The 23,074-nt window shown below is 33.6% G+C and overlaps 1 protein-coding gene across 3 annotated transcripts in view; it reads right to left on the minus strand.

Moving 5' to 3' along the window:
* The window catches only part of LOC143252682 (sodium-dependent phosphate transporter 1-B-like), a 67,458-nt gene that overhangs the window by 10,400 nt on the left and 33,984 nt on the right, over window positions 1–23,074 (minus strand). For 2 of the 3 annotated variants that reach the window (XM_076505202.1, XM_076505203.1), the window contains exons 4-9: window positions 11,761–11,901; window positions 11,175–11,260; window positions 9,971–10,067; window positions 7,557–7,676; window positions 5,391–5,536; window positions 2,424–2,487 (exon numbers count right to left, since the gene is read on the minus strand). In XM_076505202.1, coding sequence (XP_076361317.1) covers window positions 2,424–2,487; window positions 5,391–5,536; window positions 7,557–7,676; window positions 9,971–10,067; window positions 11,175–11,260; window positions 11,761–11,901 — 654 coding nt within the window. The remainder of the gene's footprint in view (window positions 1–2,423; window positions 2,488–5,390; window positions 5,537–7,556; window positions 7,677–9,970; window positions 10,068–11,174; window positions 11,261–11,760; window positions 11,902–23,074) is intronic. The other variant, XM_076505204.1, reaches the window with a different exon arrangement.

Below are 23,074 nucleotides of genomic sequence, written 5' to 3' on the forward strand. Positions count from 1 at the left end.
ATAGTAAAATGTAATGAATAACAATTGCGCCTAGCTTGCTTTGAATCTACTCAAAACGCAGTTTGTTGCTTTTTTCTTTGGCTGTTGTTAGGCAGGTCTTTGAGGCTGCCCATGACAAATTAGCTTTAAACAATATATATCAGAAGGATGAGGAACACTGTAGAGTGTGATTTATCTTTATCAAATGACTCTTCAAGTAAAATTTAAAGGTGCCGTGTATAATGAAAAACTGTACACATCAAATTCGTATTGAGGTGCGCCCACAGTGACACAGTGATATGTCTGCGGACTCACACCACTAAAAACCGGGTTTCCATACCCGTAGTTGGCAGAGCGTAGATAGCTCATTTTGTATCATTGTGCTTAATTCTAAACAAAAACAATCATATTGAGTTGCAAAGAAAGAGAAAAATATTCAGTATTTTTACAGTTTCTGATCGGGACAAAAGAGTAAAGCAAAAAGCTCAAATGGTCTGATTTTATTTGTACGTGGTGATCTTACACGAGAGCAAATAACTTGTTAATTTTGGCTAGAGACCAGGCCCTACAGATTGGCTGCCAGTAACTTTGTTGAAACAATGAAGATAAGCATAAGTCAGCAAAGATGCTTAGAAATACAAGAACATTAATATCTCAGCTTAGCATTATGATAGAAAATAGAGAATTGTAGCGAAAAAGAATATGAAAGAGCCGCTGGAATAAAAAGAAGGAAATGTACTCCTATTTAGTTGCTACATCTGACTGAGTCAGAAGCTGGATGTCTTAATATTGTAATGAATGAAAATACCAAAATATCTTCCTCAAGCTAGATAGCAAAACATAATGTTTCGTGACAACAAGGGATCTGTTGGTCCATCTCATCTGTTCCATCCTCTAAGCCAAAAGTGTTAAATAAAATGAAGCTATAGCCTTTTTAGGCTTGTGGTTAATATTTTTTTAGATACAACCTAAAATCCTTCTTTGCCTTACCACTAGCAACAGCACACTGCTTGGACAGCTTAAGAGACTGATCAACCATTATGCTAAGGTCCTTTTCTTTCATGACGCTGTTAAGGTTGTTCCCATACAAATTATACCTATAACTCAAATTATGATAACCTATATGCAGTATCTTAGATTTATCATAATTATAACCCATCTACCATTTATTTGCCCAGCCTACTAAATGATTTAGATCCTTTTGTAAAGTAGTAGCATCCTCTTTACAGTCAGCAATACACAAGACCTCGATATCATCAGCAAATGTAGGTAATTTATTGACCATTTCTTCATCTGTTTCATTAATATAAATAAAAAAAGAATAATGGTACTGAGTTGCCTTTCAATATTATTAAAGCTTCGTAAATAACTCGGTAGTTGACGCTTAATGAATAAAACTAATGCAGCTTACACTTGATACCTATTTAAGTTGGGAAATTTCGCTCAATACTACAATTATTTTTTACTACTTCGGCCACATGCTAACAGAGATACAATTCACTTGATTGCCAGCGCCCCCATCGCATGGCCTAGCGTGTTAAGGCGTGCGACTCGTAATCTGAGGGTAGCGGGTTCGCATCCCCGTCGCGCCAAACATGCTCGCCCTTTCAGCCGTGGGGGCGTTATAATGTGACGGTCAATCCCATTATTCGTTGGTAAAAGAGTAGCCCAAAAGTTGGCGGTGGGTGGTGATGACTAGCTGCCTTCCCTCTAGTCATACACTGCTAAGTTAGGGACGGCTAGCACAGATAGCTCTCGAGTAGCTTTGTGCGAAATTAAAAAACAAAAGTTCCTATTCGTAGGAAATATAATTCTATTAGAATAAAGTACATATTTTAAACAAGTCAAACTTACATAAGGAAGCATGGTATATATCAAAATAATTTATGTTTAAGTCTAGGTTTCTATTTTAGAAATTAAAAATCCTGTATGTTTCCCATTATTAATATTTTGATTAGTAATCCAAAAACATATAGTAGTAAAATAAATAATTAAACAAACGTCTTTTGGAAGTTTTCTTCTATAGAAGTTAACCACATACATTTGTTACAGACAAAAATCTGTATAATAAATCATTTTATATGCAGCAGTTAAATCAAATCACAGACTTTATGAAATACATTAAAACCTGATATTTCAATATATATATATAGACGTATACATATACCCCAGTGGAAGATATAAATATGCAACTGAGATTTTTTTTTTTAAAAAAGCTTTTTGTTTCATAATGCTAAACCCAAGATCTAATTGTTTTTCTGCTTTATTTTTAATGTTGAACAATAATTGTGTTAAACATAACATGGTTTTAAAATTCTGTCACATGTTAATCTTACCATGTCACTCATAACGTTTTAATATACATTTACATACTTGAAGCAAACAGCTCGAATGAAAATTATTAATCAAATGACGGCTACAAACCTTCTTTTCATATAACTTACCCTTTCTGGTATTTCCTATTATTCTGTCAACATTAACCGGAAATATTAACAAACCATTCTTGACCTAGAAGACAAAAAAAAAAAAAACAGTTTATTTCATTTGGAAAGGCAGTTATCGTGTTAAAATATATATTGTTCAGAAGTATACGTATTTGTCAAAACGGACCAATCGTTGGCCTCAGTTCAGAATGCTTTATGTCCATTTTTCAAATTACACACTAGAATTTTGTTTACAGAATACAGGAAATGTACCTAACTGCTAAGCCTAGACGCTCATTAATCATACATTTTTCTTTTATATACTTCTGTCACAAAAAATTGTGATGACAGCTTGTGTGGTTACAAATGTCTTTAAAAATTAGTATAATACTGTTTGCTTCTTGAACTTTCACTTAACGAAATGTGTCTAATAATATCAATAAGCAAAAACGAAATAAATCACGTCAACCACTTTCAGGTTGTTTAAAACTAAAATCTAAATGGTATCTCCCTTTATATTGAAACGAAGTATTTTTCAGTACAGGACCTCCGGCGATGACTGCTCGGTAAGCCTGTAAATCCGAGAATTAATGGTTGTCGGCAAATTGCCCTTAAAATGCGCTCCGAACTTTGGACAGTAAATGCGCTATGAGAGTGACAGTAAAATTCAGCTATTCAAACATGTAAAACCAGCCCATGTACTGGAGATGGTTGCTATTGACAAGTTGCTTTCTTTCTACTCTATTAATTCAAAATTGGAGATAAAACCCTCGAGTGGTTTTGCGCAAAATTTGGAAACAAATATTCTTTCTGTTTATAGCAGGATTCAACATCAAGTTACAGAGTTTTATGTTTGTTTGTTTTTTATAGATATTCCGAAAGAATACATTAAAAATGACTAAAATTTTGCATGTGATTTTGCGACTATCTAAGCTCTAAAAATGTGGATAACTCTTAAAACGTCTCCACCTGAAATTCATGCAATATAGAAACACAGCTAAAGACGAAGAAATTTTAAAACAAAGTTTTTTTTTGTTACGTTTTCTTCAATATCAGTTGGGCCACTAAATGTATTCTTGATACATTTTGACTACTTTTTTCTCTAGCACATGTTTTATTATTCATTTTTGTGAGTTTCTTTTCATTCGTAAAATCGTATCAGAGACTAAACGCTCATAACTGTTACAAATGTTGTACACTATATATAATAAACGTCAATACTTCGTTGTTTACTTTATATGTTTTATTACGTAAAGTTACATCTACATGAATCTGTGTATCTGACCGTATGCAAATTTTTAAGACTGACCTGGATTTATTCGATTTAACATATAATACATACAAGAAAGCGAAGCCTCAATGGCGTGTGTGAAAACATTACAATAGGGAAAATTTAAGCGAAGGGCGTGAAAACTGCCACAAATGTTTTGCTGGTCGCGGATACTACTTATGTCAATAAAGCCATAGTGCGCAAATATCTTCTTTCTTTAATATATATATATATGTGACAAGCTACTTTTGTCAATAATGCAACAATTTTCATAATAATAACATGAAATACTTATGAATACGGTTCGGAATGTTTAGTATATGCCATAAAACACACAATTACATCATGTAAGGATTGCGTCAACAAGTCCCTGCAGAGAATGGAGAGGACAGTATTATATTATGCTTATTTACAAACCTTCTGCAGGTCCACCACTGTCCGAAGACGTTAGCTCTCAAGACTATGAATAGGGGAGACCAAAAATATAAACAAACAAAAAACAGAAGTCCATTGGAGCTACATGGGGTGATTTAACTGGTATATAGTCAAATGAAACTATGTTCCATTCGTTTCCGGAATCTTGTTATTGGTATTGATAGATATGATCAGCTTCATAATGGTCCTGAGTTGCCTTTCGATATTATAAAAACTTCGTAAAGAACTCGGTAGATGGCGATTAAAGTGTTTGTGTTTTTCGTATAGCAAAGCCACAAAGGGCTATCTGCTCAGCCCACCGAGGGGAATCGAACCCCTGATTTTAGCGTTGTAAATCCGGAGACATACCGCTGTACTAGCGGGGGGCCGGCGATTAAAGAATAAAATTAATGCAGCTTACACTTGATACCTATTTAAGTTGGGAAATTTCGCCCAATACTACAATTATTTTTACTACTTCAGCCACGTTTGTTTGTTTTTTCTTTTTAGGGAATGAGAGGGGTTCTCATTCATAATTATAGACTTCAATTTCTGGGTCAGGGCGTTGCTCCCACTTGCGTTGGGATGTGTTTTTTAGAACCATTCGCTGTCCTATGTGTTCTACTGTGCAAGTTTTCACACTTCTTTCGAAAATAGTGAACTCTCTCTCCTTCACTATTGTCTTATTGGCTCTTCGCAGCTTAACAGTTGCACTATAAGAATTTATTTCTCATTACAAAAGTGATCATTCCTCCAGCCATAAATTACATAAATGAATAGTGAACCAAATATATAACAGCTGATCAAATTGATAACGGGTTATTGGACGCTAGTACACTGACTTTTATAAGTAATTTATATAAAATCCGTATAACTTTCAAGTACTCCGTGGTAAGCAATTGGTACGTTTACAAACTTACAAAGCTAAAAAACGGGGTTCTCCAAAGTGCAGGTACGCCATCTTATAGCTTTGCGCCAAAGCAAAAACAAACTCACAAGCGTCCTGTGTCTAGGACATTCGACTCACAGTCTGAGGTCACGAGATTCATTCTCCGTCACAGAATATCCTCATTCTATATGATTGTCGACTGCGCCAACCGCTAGGATGTAAAATATGTTTAGCTTACAAAAGTCCAGGGCGACCAGAAACTAGTGGTTTTAAAATCGTTAAAAGAAGCAACGGAAACGTTCTCATGTAAGAGGTAGGAGCTTGAAAACTTTATAGTAACGAAAAGCTTAAAATATGAATATTAAACATGTTTATAGACATTCAAATCATTTTTTTCTTTCTTAATATGACTGACCTTTTCTTCTTCCACTAGATTAGCACATGAGGAATTGTTGAAAATGACATTGTCTCTTAATACTGACTGGTTCTCAACTGAATCTTGTTGTGGGCCTCCGCTTAGATCTTCCATTGGTATACTGGGGGACTTGCTCTTTAACGCCACTACATAAATAAAAAGAAAAAAACAGTTTGCAGAAAAAGTAGCAAAATTATAGTAATATTAATAACAGATCTGATACTTTTGGTAAACAAACGTAGATTTTGTTGTTTACATATTTAACCTATCCACAGTAAGCTCGAAAGATGAATATGTTCCAGATTACCAAATTTTATGAAACAAATTATATTTTACTTTGATCAGAAATATACTTGTAATGGAACATCCAAGCCAATAATGATGGGAAACCTTTATTTTGGACATACATGTTCAACAATGTTTTACTGTCTATCGTTTAACGGATCTGCCAACAAATAAGTGAGCTCGGAAATTTCGTTCAAATATAAGTTTGTTTCAGATTTCTCAAAAAATCAATGACCAATATAAAAATACAGATGTGCTACATATGAATAAATATAAGGAAGACAAATGATATTTTTTCCTTATTGTTATCTTCATTACCAGTATTGATTAGAACGTTTAATGTAGCTTTTTACGGGCTTTTTCGATATTTTACTTTTATTAAAAGTAGTACACAAATTGACATGTAAACGGGGTACTTCCTTTTACTTTTCTTTCGAAATCCTGAAATTTATTCATGTTCTGCAATTCATATCAAAGTAAATATAAATTAAATATCTCTGCTAAAGAAAGGATGTTTCTGAAGAAATGAAAAAAAAACAAAAATCGGTCATCTATGAAATCATTCCTGGTACACAGAATATCACTGAATAAATGAGATAGGAGGTGGACTCTGTGCTATGTACATAAGGATGTAAACATCTTATAAACGTTATGAATTTCAGTATTCGCAAAGTTACAGTAAATTAGAGTAATATATTCTAATTTAATTTCTAAAAAATACAAATTATTGTAATAACCGCCTGTTATCCTGTATTGTAGCAACAGATTATTAAAACTTCAAAAAATCACTTTGTATTAAATTTTACAGGCCAGATTCTTTAGCGCGAGGTTTGCGTGTTTTCTTACAACAAAGCCATATCAGGACATATGCTGTGTCCACCGATAGAAATCGAACCCTTGACTTTAGCATTACAAATCCGAAAACTTAGTGCTGTCTTACCGTGGGATTAATGAAATATTACACATTATGATCTCTATGCTGGTGTTCACTACAGGAAATCGAATTCCATGTAAGTTGTAAAGTTACCTCTGACTCACGGAATGAGGCTACAGGTCAGAATACAACGACATAAGTCCACCTATGATTCTTACAAATAAACCGTTTCATTATAAAGGAGAACTATCAACATGAAATACTTGTTTGTTTGTTTTTGGATTTCACGCAAAACTACTCGAGGGCTATTTGCGCCAGCCGTCCTTAGTTTAGCAGTGTAAGACTAGAGGGAAGGCAGCTAGTCATCACCACCCACTGCCAACTCTTGGGCTACTCTTTTACCAACGAATAGAGGGATTGGTCGTTACTTTATAATGCCCTCACGGCTTAAAGGGCGAGCATGTTTGGTGTGACGAGGATTCGAACCCGCGACCCTCAGATTACGAGTCGAGTGCCTTAACCACCTGGCCAACAACATGAAAGATACAGCCAAGGAAAGCAGAAAGCTGACATGTGGCGTTTTGTTAAAAACTTAAGATCATGAACATGGATCCTGTAAATATAAGACTAGGCCTCTACTTTAAGATATTATTGAATTACTAATACTCTTTCAACTGTTTCAAAACTAAGTTCATAATTGTTCTCTTTAATATATAAATGTTGGCTGAAAATTTAGTTTAAAATATTGTTATTCAAATTCTGCAATAAAACATTAAACTGAAACGAGTAAAATATTTTCATAAATCATTTAATGGTAAAATGTATTGTATCATTGTGGGTACTACACATTTTGATCGCAGTTTACTTTTATTTCAACTGGTTTAGTTACGAGAGATCTGAGGTACAAATGTTATTACAATTGAACAAACAATAAATGAGCTAGATAGCTAATTAATGAAGTATAATACTATAGTTTCATTTAATTTTCTTTTGTACAGTTAACTTACCATGAATTTTGTTTCGCAAACGAGGTACCACTAAAAACTTAATTAAAATTCCTGTGATTAGTCCAACACTTATTCCAACTACTACAGCGCCCCATAACGGTATTTTGTCAAATTTCAACACTGAAAAAAATAGTGAAATTTTCATAAAAACCAATAATTCGGGATGCACTTGAAAGAGCAACTAATTATTAAAACAACTAGATTGTCCTCTAATCAAAATATTTTTATTAACTCTAACATCTAAAGAAAGCGAGAATGATAAAGAGCATTGATCATTGTACTTATGATTATTAACCGATTAGTTAATGCAAAGTCCACAACAATTACTCATGTTAACACTAATTATGTAGGTAACTAATTCTTTATTTTCAACTTTTCAGTGACTGTACAATTCAGCGTCATTTGTCACTGAAATATCATTATTAATTTGATAAGTTTCGTCACATCTTACAGGAACAACCTTCATATACTGACTATTACAGTGGGGTTTATCTACAGATCTGAGCCTTGATGCCACCTGTGACACATTCATACAATATGTATTTTGCTCATAGCAGATTTCCCGCCGCAGTGCTGCCACAGGTGGACTGACGGGTCGAAATTCGGAGAAAGGATATTTGTGGATCGAAAATTTCAAGTGATATAGAATCAAATAACGTAATATTCAGAGTAAAAAACTCCAATGTTCTATGTGAAAGCGCAAAATTTGCACAATAAAATATTTAAGACATAAACATGTTATGAAACCATATATGAGTTCAATTCAATACAACGACTCCATCCTGAGAAAAAAGTTCGTAATTACGAAAAAAAAAAAACTCTCTGACTCAAACATCCAATGTGATGAAGCTGAGAATATCTCTTTGTGCTCATAACAAGATAACAATTGACGGATTAAAGTTGATGATTTGTTTGTTTTGAATTTCGCGTAAAGCTACACAAGGGCTATCTGCACTAACCGTCCCCAATTTTGAAGTGTAATACTAGAGGGAAGGCAGCTGGTTATCACCACCCACTGCCAACTCTTGGGCTACTCTTTTACCAACGAATAGTGGGATTTATCGTCACATAATAACGTCCCCACGGCTGAAAGGGCAAACACGGTTGGTGCGACGGGGATTCGAGTCAAGTGCCTTATCCACCAGGCCATGCCGGTCCTACAGTTGATGAAGGCTCGTGAAAAGAAATTTAAACATCAAGTAACACTTCGAAATCAGTTCATGTTTTCTCGAGAAAGATGGTCGAAAAAATGAGAACCATCGTACTCTCATTCAACAGTATACCTGTTTAGATCTAGAGTACAACTCCAGTGGTTGTTTTTGTTGGGTTTTCTTTTGCCTTTGCTCTACGTAAAAGTGACCTTAGAAATCAAACCTCACATGTGGTGAAAGTTTGTAAAAAGATTGTCAAAATGTTTGGTCTAAGATTAACTTTGGAGATCTTCTTAAAATAAAAATCATGGTATTGAAAAAAAGGTAGATAGTCTTACTATTAATACTAGCACAGTCGTATTGGAAGAAATGGTTTAAGTATTGAATGAAGCCTGATACATCTCTCTTGCATAAAATGCAATTAACACTCAGTATAGCATTTACGTACCTGTGATGAAATAGTGATTTCATTTCAAAGGCTAAAATATGATGAGTGACACTTAAGTGATTAAAAATAAAACTCAGGTATTAGCCATAACGTGAGAAAAGTAAAATATACACTAATGACAACTAAGTATCTAAATAACAATAAGGTAACTTACAACACTTGGGATATATTATATAACAAACCGTTTTTACCTAATCTATTGTTCTGAAAATTAATTAAAATTCGAATGTCTAAACTACCATTAATTGAGTTAGTAATATACAAATATAATAGGTTATTAATGACACATCTTTGTGGAATGATAAATAAAAATATATAAAACGCTATGTTCTCACAACTAATACCAAACAGTGAACGTCAATTCGAATAACGGATGATGCGATCTGTAGCACTGAAATATGTTCTTAATTTGCAGTTCACATTAACGTCACACACGAAACTAATGCTATACATTATTTGGTTTAACAACAAACGCTTAACATATCTGATGTGATTTGTCCAATTTTCACTTGAACATATTACTTTTCATTGAAATACTATAGCTCATTTCAGTGCTAGTTACAGTATGGAAAATAATGCAACGACTTAGCTATTCACCAATAATTTTGGAGTGCTTGTAACATTCTGATCGTTGTACAAATATAATAAATTGTCTAAACTTCAGACTAAAATTACTTATCCTAGCTGTTGATATAAAAGGAAAATAAAAAATAATTAGCTTTGCTATTATTGCATGAATAATAGAATAAAATATGTCCTAGAAAAAAAGAAAATGAGGTAAGAGCTTGAATTATATACTAAAACCTTGTACTTACCGCTTGGTCCCTCATGAACTACAGAAAACACATTAACAAATATAGTAAAAGCGTAAAAGAAGGGTAATGAAGTAAGTCCCGGTTCCAGTTGGTCTTTCTGCAAATGAAAAATTAACATTAGAAAAAAACTGTGTTTAATCGTGTTCATATTCTTACCATCAGAGTAGGTTTAACCAAAAACTAACGCGCTTGTGTACAAATGGCTATACGTAGTTAATATGTGTGTTTTCCTTATAGCAAAGCCACATTGGACTATTTGCTGTGTTCACCAAGAAGAATCGAACCCCTAATTTTAACGTTGTAAATCCGTAGACTTACCATTATCCCATCGGGATACTACATAATTGATAATATATGCAAAAAAAAATATGTATCATTACTTGGCAACAAATTAATCCTATTAAAATAAATTGATAATTAATAAAAGTAATTAGAGCCAGTTTACAATTTTATGTACTTACATATAAATAGGTGATCTCTTAAAATAATATACATATTTGAGAAACACTTAATCAGTTTTTATATTCCAGCTGCAACTTGTTCATATTTTAATCTGCAAAAGATTTTCAGTCTATATTTTTCTAATTATAATGGGAGTTTGCTCAACAGATTTTGTTGTGTTTTTTTTCTTAACCTTAGTCGCACAGTGATAGGTATGCGAACTTACAACGCTAGAAATTGGTTTTAGATACCCGTGATGAGCAGAGAATTGCTGGCCTATTGTATAGTTTTGTGCTCAATTACAAAAAAAAACTTTTTTTTTTTTACTCTTCCCCCAATGGCGCAGTGATAAGCTGGTTTATAAACTTTACGGATTCAGTCCCTACGGTAGCCACCAAGCACATACTTACTGTGCAGCCTTGCGCTTAACAAAAACAACCACTGACCATGTTGCATGCTCAAAAGATAAAAACTACTATAACACTGTGCAACATGTAGAGAATAATGTGCCACTATGATACAACTTATTATTTCATGATCTCCAACATCATTGAAGACAAACGAAGCCTAAATAAACAAATAGCTGTACTAACAATAAACTATATAACTAAGTTATATGAAGAATATGGTAAATTACCACACTGAACTTGCAATGGCATTTATGGTAAAGACCTCACACAAGATTTATTATGAAAAGTAGCTTTCTGTGTCAATACATCTGTAACTTTCTAATATAATGTTTTTATAAAAGTAATGAACTTACCTTCTTAAGTATAAAACGTTGAATTAAAAGAAACAGCAAGACGGAAACTATTCCAGACATAATTGGAGAAATAAACCAGGAAGCCACTGGAACAGACAATGAAGTTTATTTCAAATAACAATTAGCACTAAATAAAAAGAAATACTTCTGCAACAGCAGTTTGCACTTAAGCAAACATTACATGAATTTCATATACCAGGAATGGACAACATCGTGAAGGTCTCCACTCTAAACCATTATGTCTTTCTCCAGGTTGATGAGGCCCATTAGACGATCACTTCAAGTACAGTATATTTTGTATAAACACGTAGCAAGTAGTGGTAGATCAACTTATATTTCTAAATTTGCAAAGTTTTTTTTTCCTTAATGCAAAAGTTTTCTTGCTTATATTCAGGGTTTTTATACAATGGTGAAAAAGAGAAAAGTCAAATCGAAATATCTTTAATACGCAACCGAACAGTTATTATGAAAAATCTTCTGATTTCACCGAAATAATAAGTACTGTGAGTTATTATATTCCAGACATCAGTTACACAATTGCATAAAAGCTTTAATATAACAATGAGTAATGGATACAGAGACTTACCAATAAACCCCAGTTGACTCCATTGTATTCCGTGTATTCCTCTGGCCACCAATGAAAATCCTACTACTGCACCAACGATACTGTGTGTTCCTGAGATAGGGAGACGTAAGAATGTGGCTATGATGTTCCAAGCTGCACTGCCTGCATTAAATAAAGTTAGTATGAGAGTTTTAATTGGAGTTCTAATAAAGCTCCCTTTATGTTTCTTTCTTGTCATTATTGAATGTTGCTAATCGTAAGAGGTGCTTATGTTTTTGAAACTCTAAATTTCAAGATATTGAAGCGCAAGGATATAAATTAGTTGTTTGTTTTGAATTTCGCGCAAAGCTACACGAGGGCTATCTGCGCTAGCCGTCCCCAATTTGGCAGATGTAAGGCAGCTAGTCACCACTACCCACCGCTAACTCTTGGGCTACTCTTTCACCAACGAATAGTGGGATTGACCGTGACATTATAACTCCCCCCACGGCCGATAGGGCGAGTATGTTTGGTGCGACGGGGATTCGAAGCCGCCACCCTCATATTACAAGTCGAACGCCTTAACCCACCTGGCCATTCCCGGCCTAAATTAGTTGTATACAAGCTGTTGTAAATCGGAAGATATTGATTTAGTGTTCTGATTACTAATACTAAGGCGTAGCTGTCATTGACTAGAAAATAAAAAAATATACATATATATCCGCTAGGAAAGACATTTACAACACTGAAATCAAGGATTCGATATCACTCGGTGAACACAGAAGACAACCAGATGTGGCTTTGCTATAAGAAACACATAAAAATATACTTAGTCACTTTCTATATAGGAAGAAAGTTTGAAAAAGGAAAGAGTTTGGTAAAAATTACAAAACAAAATCATGCGAAAAACTTGGAACTCGATATGTTAATGCACAGTTGCAACATATTTCTCGAAAAAAAATGAAAATTTTTCCAGATCAGTAGACACACCAAACAATATAACATTATCTGATAAAATGTAGAATCATAAAGGTATGACTCATTGTGGCTTCAGGTTTAGTTATCTATTCCTTTGTAGAAGTTTACTTTTTATTAAACATTTGTTTATCCTCATATCTACTTTAAATGATGAATACAGAGGATGAATCTTTTCATTTAATCTAGATCCTATCAAACAGTTAACCGAATGGAACTGACGTGATCCTTTAATTAACTTAGGAACTCTGATATGTAGTAATTTAAATTTTAACAGCAAAACACTTCCCACTGGCCTAGATTTATATTCCAGAGTCCATAAAGAATCACAAGTAAATATGGAAATCAAGAAAAGGTTAAACAAAACTCAAAACTGCAACAACAGTAACATGAAAAATAAACGTAGGGAAGTCGTGTTTAAGTAACAACAGAATAATGATTTTAAGACAGTGCGATCAAACTGTCTTGTATTACTCATTATATAAAGATTAGATTGTACGCAAAAGTGACTAGAAGCTTAAGTCAAAAGAAAATCACAAACTTCACATGACTTCTCAGGGACATATCCGGGATACCTGAGGTTATTTACACTTGTATTCCTGTAGGCAGGACTGTGATGAAGTATATAAAAGGTTGAAAATACCCATAAAAGAGTTTTTCTGTAAAGATATATTATGGTCGATTAAAATCCCACCACAGGTTTTCGATGGAATAACTTTTATAGGCATGACTCTTAAGCTCTGCAGTGTATCAGTGAACAGTGATTTATATAAATTAATTCTAGGAGTTGCTTCAAGATCCTGATTTTAACTGTTAACTGAACAAATTTCTTAATATAAAAAATTGATAGTTCTTACTCTGACAATCTTTCTTTGTTAGGCCCAGCACGGACAGATGGTTAGGGTGCTCGACTCGTAACATGTTCGCCCTTTCAGCCGTGGTGGCGTTATAACGTCACGATCAATCCCACTACTCGTTGGTAAAAGAGTAGCCTAAAAATTGGCGGTGGGTAGTGATGACTAGCTGGCATCCCTCTAGTCTTACACTAATAAATCAGGGATGGCTAGCGCATATAATTCTCATGTAGCTTGGCGCGAAATTTATAAACAAGCAAAAGAAATTATAATAATGTTTTTTCAAGGAAAGCCAGCGAATAAACCAAACAACTACCGCCCAATTAGCCTAACCAGCTGTATCGGCAAAAGTTTAGAAAGAATAATTAGTAATCATCTATCTATATACCTAGAAGTAAATTCAAAACGGATTTAGAATATGCAGACAAACTACAGACCACCTAATGAGACTAACAGAATCAATTACAGACAGCTTCAAAAAAAACGAATGAACTGTAGCTTGTTTTCTCGACATTGGGAAAGCATTTGACACAGTGTGGCATAACGGATTATGTCATCGGTTAAAGGAAATGGCTTTACCCCAGGGAATTATTCGCTGGCTATCCAACTTCCTGGAAAACAGAACGTGAAAAGTAGATGTGAATGGGGCCCACTCAAGGTCCTTTACACTCAAGGCAGGAATCCCGCGGGGAGGGGTAGTTATTCCTATATTATTTATCATGTATGTAAGTAATATGTCACTGTCGGACCTAAACTTAGGTTTTACATCACAATTTGCTGACGATGTAGCGGTCTGGAAAAGTACCCTCACTCCTTTAATTGCAGCAACAAACCTCCAACCAGTCCTGAATAATTTAGAATAATACTGCCAGGAATATAGAATAAAAATCAATATTTCGAAAACCCAAGTAATATTATTCAGCAGATTAAATAAACTGATAAAAGATCCATTCAAGCTATACAGAATGGATCACTTTTACTGACTGCTACTTCTGCAAAATTTCTAAGTTTAACCTATGATACAAAATTAACGCGGACACAGCATACAAACAATATCCTGATAAGAATCTGGAAAAGAGCAAATTATGCAAGTCTTTCAGGTAAAAACCAAGGAACATCACCAGACAATATAATAAAAATCTACAAAACATACATTAGACCCATAATAGACTACGCATCTCCTGCGTGGATAAACATATCGTTCAAACAATTACAGAAACTACGAATAATACAAAATTCAGTTTTAACTTCAGCATATAAAGTACCACGTAGCACTTGATCCACATTCATGCACAAGTATGCAAACATAGAAACAATATCTGAAAGACACTTGCATAATGCACTTAACTATTTTAATAAGAATTGGCAAAAAAATGACAATGAGTGATTCGACAGATACTATGTGCATGATGAACATAGTCCTAAGTGCCTCTCTCCTATAAATGTATATTTAAGAAATATGAAATAAGCTGCTCACCACGCACTAGACACTTAAAACTAGTTTTATTTTATCATTATTTTCTATATAAGGAAAAGAAAAAAAAAACGAAAGAAAAAACGAAAAAAAGAAAAGGAGGAAAAAATAAAAGAATAAAATAAAAAAGGAAGATTAGGAGAAAAAAAAAAAACACTTTTCACGACCATACATGGACACTGTCCTGAAGCGGGCCTGAGTACGGTGTCATACTCTGGCCCAAAGTTATACCAAATACCACATCCAAGTATAGACGCCATCAAAGTACAGGAAGGAGGAAGAGGTCTAGTGCACCTAACCCTTCAGGGTATTCCACATAATTACCCAAATACCAACAGAGAGGAAGCTCGAATAATGTTTTTTTCATTATTATAACAATTATGCGTGGATAAACGCAAGTAAAAAACTACTTCAAACAAAACTACAAACAATACAAAATACATTACTCACAACAGCTTATAAAGTACCCAGAACAACATCATCAAAATTCATGCATAAGTACGCACACATAGAAACAATAGCAGATAGACTCCTACATAGTACAATAAATTATTTTTTTTAAATTGGAGAAAAAATGAACTGGTAAGCGAACTTGACAGAAACTGTAGACATAATGAGGATAGACCTAAACATCTTTCCCCAGTGAATATATATTTTCTAAATAAATAAATTAAAAGGAAAAAAAAAGGCTACCTATAAACTAGACTCCACATTATTTTAGGGGTTAATTATTAAACATTGAAAAGGTTTTTTTATGTAAATGTTTTATAATTAATACCTAACTAATTAAAGTGCAAATAATTATGGAACTATAAAGAGAAATTATTTATTCGCATCAAGTGTATGTGTAGATAGTGCATGGACATTGCCCTGAAAGGGTCCTGAGTAAGTGCGGGTTACTCTGACCCTCGTGTACAATATATAAATACACTTGACAGTTGCAAGACAAAAATTTAAAGGAAGAAGGAAAAGGTTAATGAAACCTGACCCTCCTGGGTATATAAACATCAACACCCAAATACCCATACAGAAAGAGAGAATAATATTTTTATTAAGTTTCTCATAGACCTGAGCACAGACACGCCTCCATGGATTCTTAACCGGGATATAATTGGGAGTAATGACGCATATAATGGGGACATATCTAAAATAACATTAATGAAAGTCATCAGTCTGGAGTTCTAACGACATTTCAGGGAGTCGCCCCTCCTTCCAATAGGATCGATCCTCCTTGGGTTCAAATTATTCAGCCTTAGAGTACTGTTATGGATCACATATATAGAACAAAATATAAAACCTTTGCTTTGGCGTCGAAAAGTGTGCTTTAACCACGCCCGAGCTTGGAATTGTATACCTACATAAAGAAAGTTTAACACTTTTCTTGTTTTTAATTTCTCAAAGTTTACTGGTTTTAGATAGGTAGTGAAATATTAAAATGTGGGCACCTTTTTTTTTATTATTATTCTGTATCTAAAAGTCAAACATGCACCGGAAGAATTGCTTGTCTGTAAATTTGGCAATCATATCCAATATAAAATTCGAAATAAGCCTAATAAGATAAAATATCCAATCTAAGTCTGTTCATATAATTCTTAACTTCGATTGTATTATGATTAGCAATCAAAATAACGTCATATAGAAATCACTTGAAATGTGAACCTATCTTTAAAAAAAAACATGTGCTTAAGCTTTAAAGTTTGTTTTACTACAATGTAATGATATGTTTTATCAAATGATAAATAACGAAAGTGTATAAAGTCAACAAATTCATTCATGAATTCTGAAGACAGCGTCTATGATATAAAAAACCATAGCCCACAAGAAACTATAACTTTTGATTGTGGAATGCATTTTGAGTAAACGTTTGCTTAAAATGCTTATTTGTTTGTTTTGAATTTCGCGCAAAGCTACACTAGGGCTATCTGTGTTAGCCGTCCTTAATTTAGCAGTGTAAGACAAGAGGGAAGGCAGCTAGTTATCACTACCAACCGCCAACTGTTGGATTACTCTTTTACTAACGAATGGTGGATTGACCATCACATTATAACGCCCCCACGGCTAAAAGAACGAGCATGTTTGGTGTGACGGGGATTTGATCCCGCGACCTTCAGTTTACGAGTGGAATGCCTTAACCACCTTAAAAAATGTTTCAGCGTATACCAAAGCGTGTCTTTGTAATCTAACATCTGTGTGCCTAATTTCTCTGAATGTCCAGCTACAAATTACTCTGCATATATATATATATATATATATATATACAAAAAAATAATGTGCCTTTTTCGTATCTGAAGATAATTAGGAATTTCATTCATACTGGAAAAAAAAACTTTTTTATTTTATATTTGTTGAATAGTTTTAAGAACCAATTATGTTATGTCATTCAGTTATTACAATAGTGTTACAACCATCCTGATGTTGAATGGATAAGGAAGTGATTATGTTATTTCTGTATTTTCTTATTTATTTTATACGTCCTATAATTAATATGTAATAGATCGTAGGTAAATAGGTACAGATTCCTACCTATTAATTTTCGTTTTAATATATTTTCCAGAAACATAAGTTAATATTGAATTTTTTTTAATTACTTTAAGTTGCACTCTGCATCAAAAAATTGAAGTAAATAAAAGAATAAGGTAATTGTAAATAACTTACTTTTTGATTTTTTTATTTATCGAAATATAAATTTTACGACAGTTTTAAGTACGTTTGTTTAGCAACTGTATAAACCGTAGCTTGTTAAAAAAATAGTGCTATCCGTTGTCATGTACAAAACTAATGAGTGAATTAACCTTATTCAGTAGATCTGTGTATTTAGTCTTCGCAAAATAGATAAAACCATATATGCTTGAAATGTCTGAGAAAATAAAGAAGGAACTTAATAAATGGCGATTCTCGGTAATTGCTTTTATGAAAGCTGTTAAAAAACAATGTTATGATGTGAAATCTAATTTGGTAGCATCTTCATCCCCTAACAAAATTAATTCGAATGACTTTTTTGCTTTCGAATATAAACTATGTGCCTGCGTACACGAGAATGAAAACATTAACTTTGCGTGTTTCTCTGACTGAATTTTCTAACAACTTTTTGACAGTTTGTTTGCCTGCTAACGTTAAAATTGTTCAAATTCCGTTAGTTTCGCGTAATCAAATCTCAGCAATAGTTGACTAAGCCACTAAAAACAAATTATTTTGGTTTATTTATAAATGTGAATTTTACTCCATGTTGCCTCTGCATAGTTTTGATGAGCAATAATACTGACTTTATAAAATTCGTTGTTGAATTACTTGGTTATAAAAATTTGGAGTGAACCCTGTTTCATACAGTTTCCGCATCAAACTGCATTCATATTTTCTGAACAGTCATTTTGGTTGTCGTTTGCGACTTTTTTTATAACCTTGCACTAAAGTACACCTATCAGTTTCTTTTGGAAGTAACATTTCAACTTCTTTATAACTTGTGATTTTGTTTGAGCGTTAAAACAACAACTAAAATAGCCTATCCCTTAAGAACAGCTTTATGTTCACGAGGCCAAGCCTTCGAGCTAATATTTTCAGTTTCATGTTAATCAGCGTATTAGAGATTTATGATTGTTGCATATTGTTTAATTTGATAAATTTAATGATTTATGATATAATACCGAAAATGAAGACTTAAAGTCATTAAAATAAATATATCAAACATCCAAGTTACCAGGAGATAAGTTATTCAAACATCGATAGGTATTCAAGAATAAATACACGAAAGTAATAAAATTCAGACTGAAGTATCTCACATTATTTTTTTAAAGTGTAACAGTAAGGCATGGCTGATGTTTTGAAATACTACGAAAGTATATTAATCATCAAATACAAACGGAAAGGTCTCGATAAAACTTGATAAAAATCCAACAGTTTCAGCAGATCCTTATAGCAAGTTAATCTTGAGGGAACTGACAACGTAAACATAAAATCATTTAGAGATATAGTAAATCAACTTCAGATTGTTTGTTTTGTTTAACAGCTCATAAACATCAGAAAACCTCTAGGCACACTCAGATTTACTACACGTTGATGTTTCTCAATGAAAGAGGTCTAAGAGGGTCTGAGGGAGCCCGATCCCCGAAAATTTAGGCATATTGATCATATATTATTTTCATATTTTATATATGTAATAAACTCTTTTTGTATTATTTAATAAAAAATAAAAATTATATAAATACTATTACATTTTATTTGTTTTAATGAACACTTTATTAAAAATTTAGTTAAAATCTTCTGCCCCCGGAGTGCAAAAACCTAATACATCGTATGATAACACCAGCTTTTGTAAACACGTCAAAGCACTTCCTAACACTTAAATTATTTGAAAGCAAAAGGTTTGATCCAATAAATCCGAGAACGTTGGAATATATGAATATAGAGCTAACTTTGTATCTCAAGCTTGTTATGTGGATGTCGCAAACTCGAGAACTGCACGTGGTAAATGATTTTACTTACATTTGAAATCATTCTTCCAATTGTAGCTCATGTCTCCGTGACCTTCATGTTAACGTATGTTATATTCAAGGCAAGTGCCATTGTGAGACAGGTGTTATATACCCAAAAATAATGTTGGTTTTAAGCATGGTGTTAGGCACTCAACAAGAAAGTGATTTGGATCTGGTATTTTATTAATTTCACCGTAAAAGGTCACGCAATAAAATGGATAATGGGGCATGAACCACATATAAGAAAATAAAGAATCAGAATAGTTTTTTATCCATTTTTTATCTACTTAGCATAAAAAGTAAATAAAACTTGTCAATATTGTACCAGTGTAAACCATGTCCTGGAAGCGTCAGTCGAGAGTACTGAATAACATTGATATCTTCCAACTAGAAGACTTGAATTTGAATCCTGGTTCTGACTAAACTAAATATGTTGTACTCAGGAGTTCCCTGAAGACAGCAACTAGTTAGTAGCTCATTAATTAATTAGTAATCAATTAATGAGGTGCAAATAAACATGGGTTCTCCCATTGGTTGGTATAACTATGACAATGATTGGATTATGATCATAGCAGCCTCATCCTATGGGCCTACATTATATATAATGTTTACAATATTCTTCTATGTGCAACAGAAATAAACTACTTCTTTTGATTTTTTTATAAATGAAATGAAACCAGGCAAAGAATATATTGCTTTGTAGTAATACATTAAGTCAATCTACAGCCAACTAATTAGCAGCACCCGATTTGCAATTGTACCATATCACAAGTTTGCTTCTTTAAAATACAAATATAGTGCCCTTGCTATTTTCTATTAACCCAAAAATATAAGTTAAGCACTTGTAAATAAAAATGCTATAAAGTTTGACTCGTAATCCGAGGGTCGCGGGCTCGAATCCTGGTCGCACCAAACATGCTCGCCCTTTCAGCCGTGGGGGCATTATAATATGACGGTCAATCCCACTATTCATTGGTAAAAGAGTAGCCAAAGAGTTGGCGGTGGGTGGTGATGACTAGCTGCCTTCTCTCTAGTCTTACACTGCTAAATTAGGAACGGCTAGGGCAGATAGCCCTCGTGTAGCTTTGTGCGAAATTCAAAACAAACCAAACTATGCTACAATGCTCATGAACAGTTTAATAATATACTTCACCTGGAACAAGAAGGAAAAAATTAAATATATTTAACTAAAATAATTGGACTGTAGATGAATTGTACTTATATTATATATTACTAACATGCATATGATTTTTATATTAATTAAATGTTATTTTAAAATATAATTAAAAAGAATGAGTACTCTGCTAGGCAAAACGTGAAACCCCGTATTTCTCTGTCTTCACAAATTTGTGGTGTCCAATCCTTACAACAGACATACTAATTTATCAGACGTTACATTGAACTTATATGAGTGGCAGACAGATAATTTATTTGTCTACACTTTTCAATCAACGACTTGTACTTGAAATAACGATTTTTTAACCACTAATAATCTTTGAAATATGTTTATAAATATCTCTCCATTAATGACCGTCAAATGATTTCGAGCTCACTTAGATTTTCAAACTAACGGTATCTCAAATTAATGGTTGAAAAGCACAACTAGAAATTGTATTTTTGTTTAGTTTGCGTTTTTTTTTTAGCATGTGTTTTCTTATAGCAAAGCCACATCGAAATATGTGCTGAATCCATTGAGAGGAGTCGAAACCCTCATTTTAGCGTTGTAAATCCGTAGACTGTACTGGTGGGTCACTATTTTTTGTTTAGTAAAGATGAAATATATCGCTAAAAAAAACTGAGGCATACTATATATACATACGTGGGATTGTTTGTTTCATGAATTCATGTGGGTGTATAATTTTTGAAGATAAATGATTATCCAACACAACGAACGCATGAGGTTTCATGATCTTTCTAGGTTATCATTTTTCAAAAGATTTATCGGAAGCAAGCATCCAAAGACTGAAGTTCAGATACGCCTACACTGAGAGATTTTCTACTCATATTTGTTTAAGGTAACGGAAGGCTTCTTAATCGTGTTTCCCACGGTGGGACAGCGGTATGTTTAGGTATTTATAATATTAAATCAGAGAGTTCGATTCCTTTCGATTTATGCAGTAAGTCGCCTGATGTTTTTTTTACACAAAAAAAAACAAACACACTCCTAGCCCTAACTCATAAACTGAAGGGTTTGTTGTTTTTTTTTAATTTCTCGCAAACGTACACGAGGGCTATCTGCGCTAGCCGTCCCTAATTTAGCAGAGTGAAACTAGATGGAAGACAGTTAGTCATCACCACCCACCACCAACTCTTGGGCTACTCTTTTACCAACGAATAGTGGAATTGACCGTCACATTATAATGCCCCCACAGCTGAAAGGGCAAACATGTCTGGTTCGACGGGGAATCGAACACGCGACCCTCAGATTAGGAGTCGAATGTCTAACCACCTGGCCATGCCGGGCCTAAACTAAAGGAATTGTAGAAACTGATAAAAAAAACTCGGAGTCTCTGTTTTTGAATTCATGTATTTTTGAAATATAAAAGACAAACGTGCAACTGAAGTTCGTTATTACTGCCAATTTTATTAAATACATTCGTAACTTGCATATTCTGTCAGGAACCTACTTTTATATTTAAACTCTTTTGTCCCTTTTAATATCTGCTTTTTTGTTATTAAAACATTCTATCACGTCATTTCGTTTTTCATAGCTTGACATAGACTTTGAACTATATACTACATAGTGATTGCAAATTCAATGGCACCAACACACATCAACATTTATATAACACTAAATATACGTATTTATAATATATTTGTATCCATACATGTACACGCAGTTTATACTGCTACGACAACAGTTAAAAACAAGAACTAGCGTTTGTATATTCCTTCATAATATAACTTACATATTGCTGTTTTCATTCAAAATATCAGTCATTCTACTTATGATATCAATCTATGTAGGTGAAATATGTTTAACTGCTTATTTTAACCTGGCAGAATTAATCACACTGTATTTAAATAGCTTGTTTGTTTTTAAATTTCGCGCAAAGCTACACGAGGTATATCTGGGCTAGCCATCCCATATTTAATAGTGTAAGGCCCACCGCCATCTCTTGGGCTACTCTTTTACCAACGAAGAGTGGGATTGGCCGTCACATTATAATGCCAACACGGCTGAAAGGGCGAGCACGTTTGGTATGACGGGAATTCGAATCCGCGACCCTCAAATTACGAGTCCAGCTCCTTAACCCACCTGGCCATGCCGGGTCTTTTTAAATAGCTAAACAAATAATTTTCCTACACAAGAAGTAATATTCGTAACGAAACTTTGTGTCAAATATGGAGATATTTCATTCTCTCTCCTCATTTTTGTATTCTTTCCTTTCCTTTTATTCCTTGAAACTTATTTATGTGTTTAAGATTGGCTTGAGAGTGTTTAGGATTGCCTTGTAGTTCAAGTGTATCTAAACGTGTCCTTCATATACTCGAATATTATCGTAAGTATCCTTGATAGTCACATGTGAATCAAACGATATTTTAGAAAGATGTCTAGGTTTTCTTTTCTACAATAACGTTTG

Source organism: Tachypleus tridentatus, chromosome 6 (genome assembly GCF_004210375.1).
Source record: "Tachypleus tridentatus isolate NWPU-2018 chromosome 6, ASM421037v1, whole genome shotgun sequence".
NCBI classification, from domain to species: domain Eukaryota; kingdom Metazoa; phylum Arthropoda; class Merostomata; order Xiphosura; family Limulidae; genus Tachypleus; species Tachypleus tridentatus.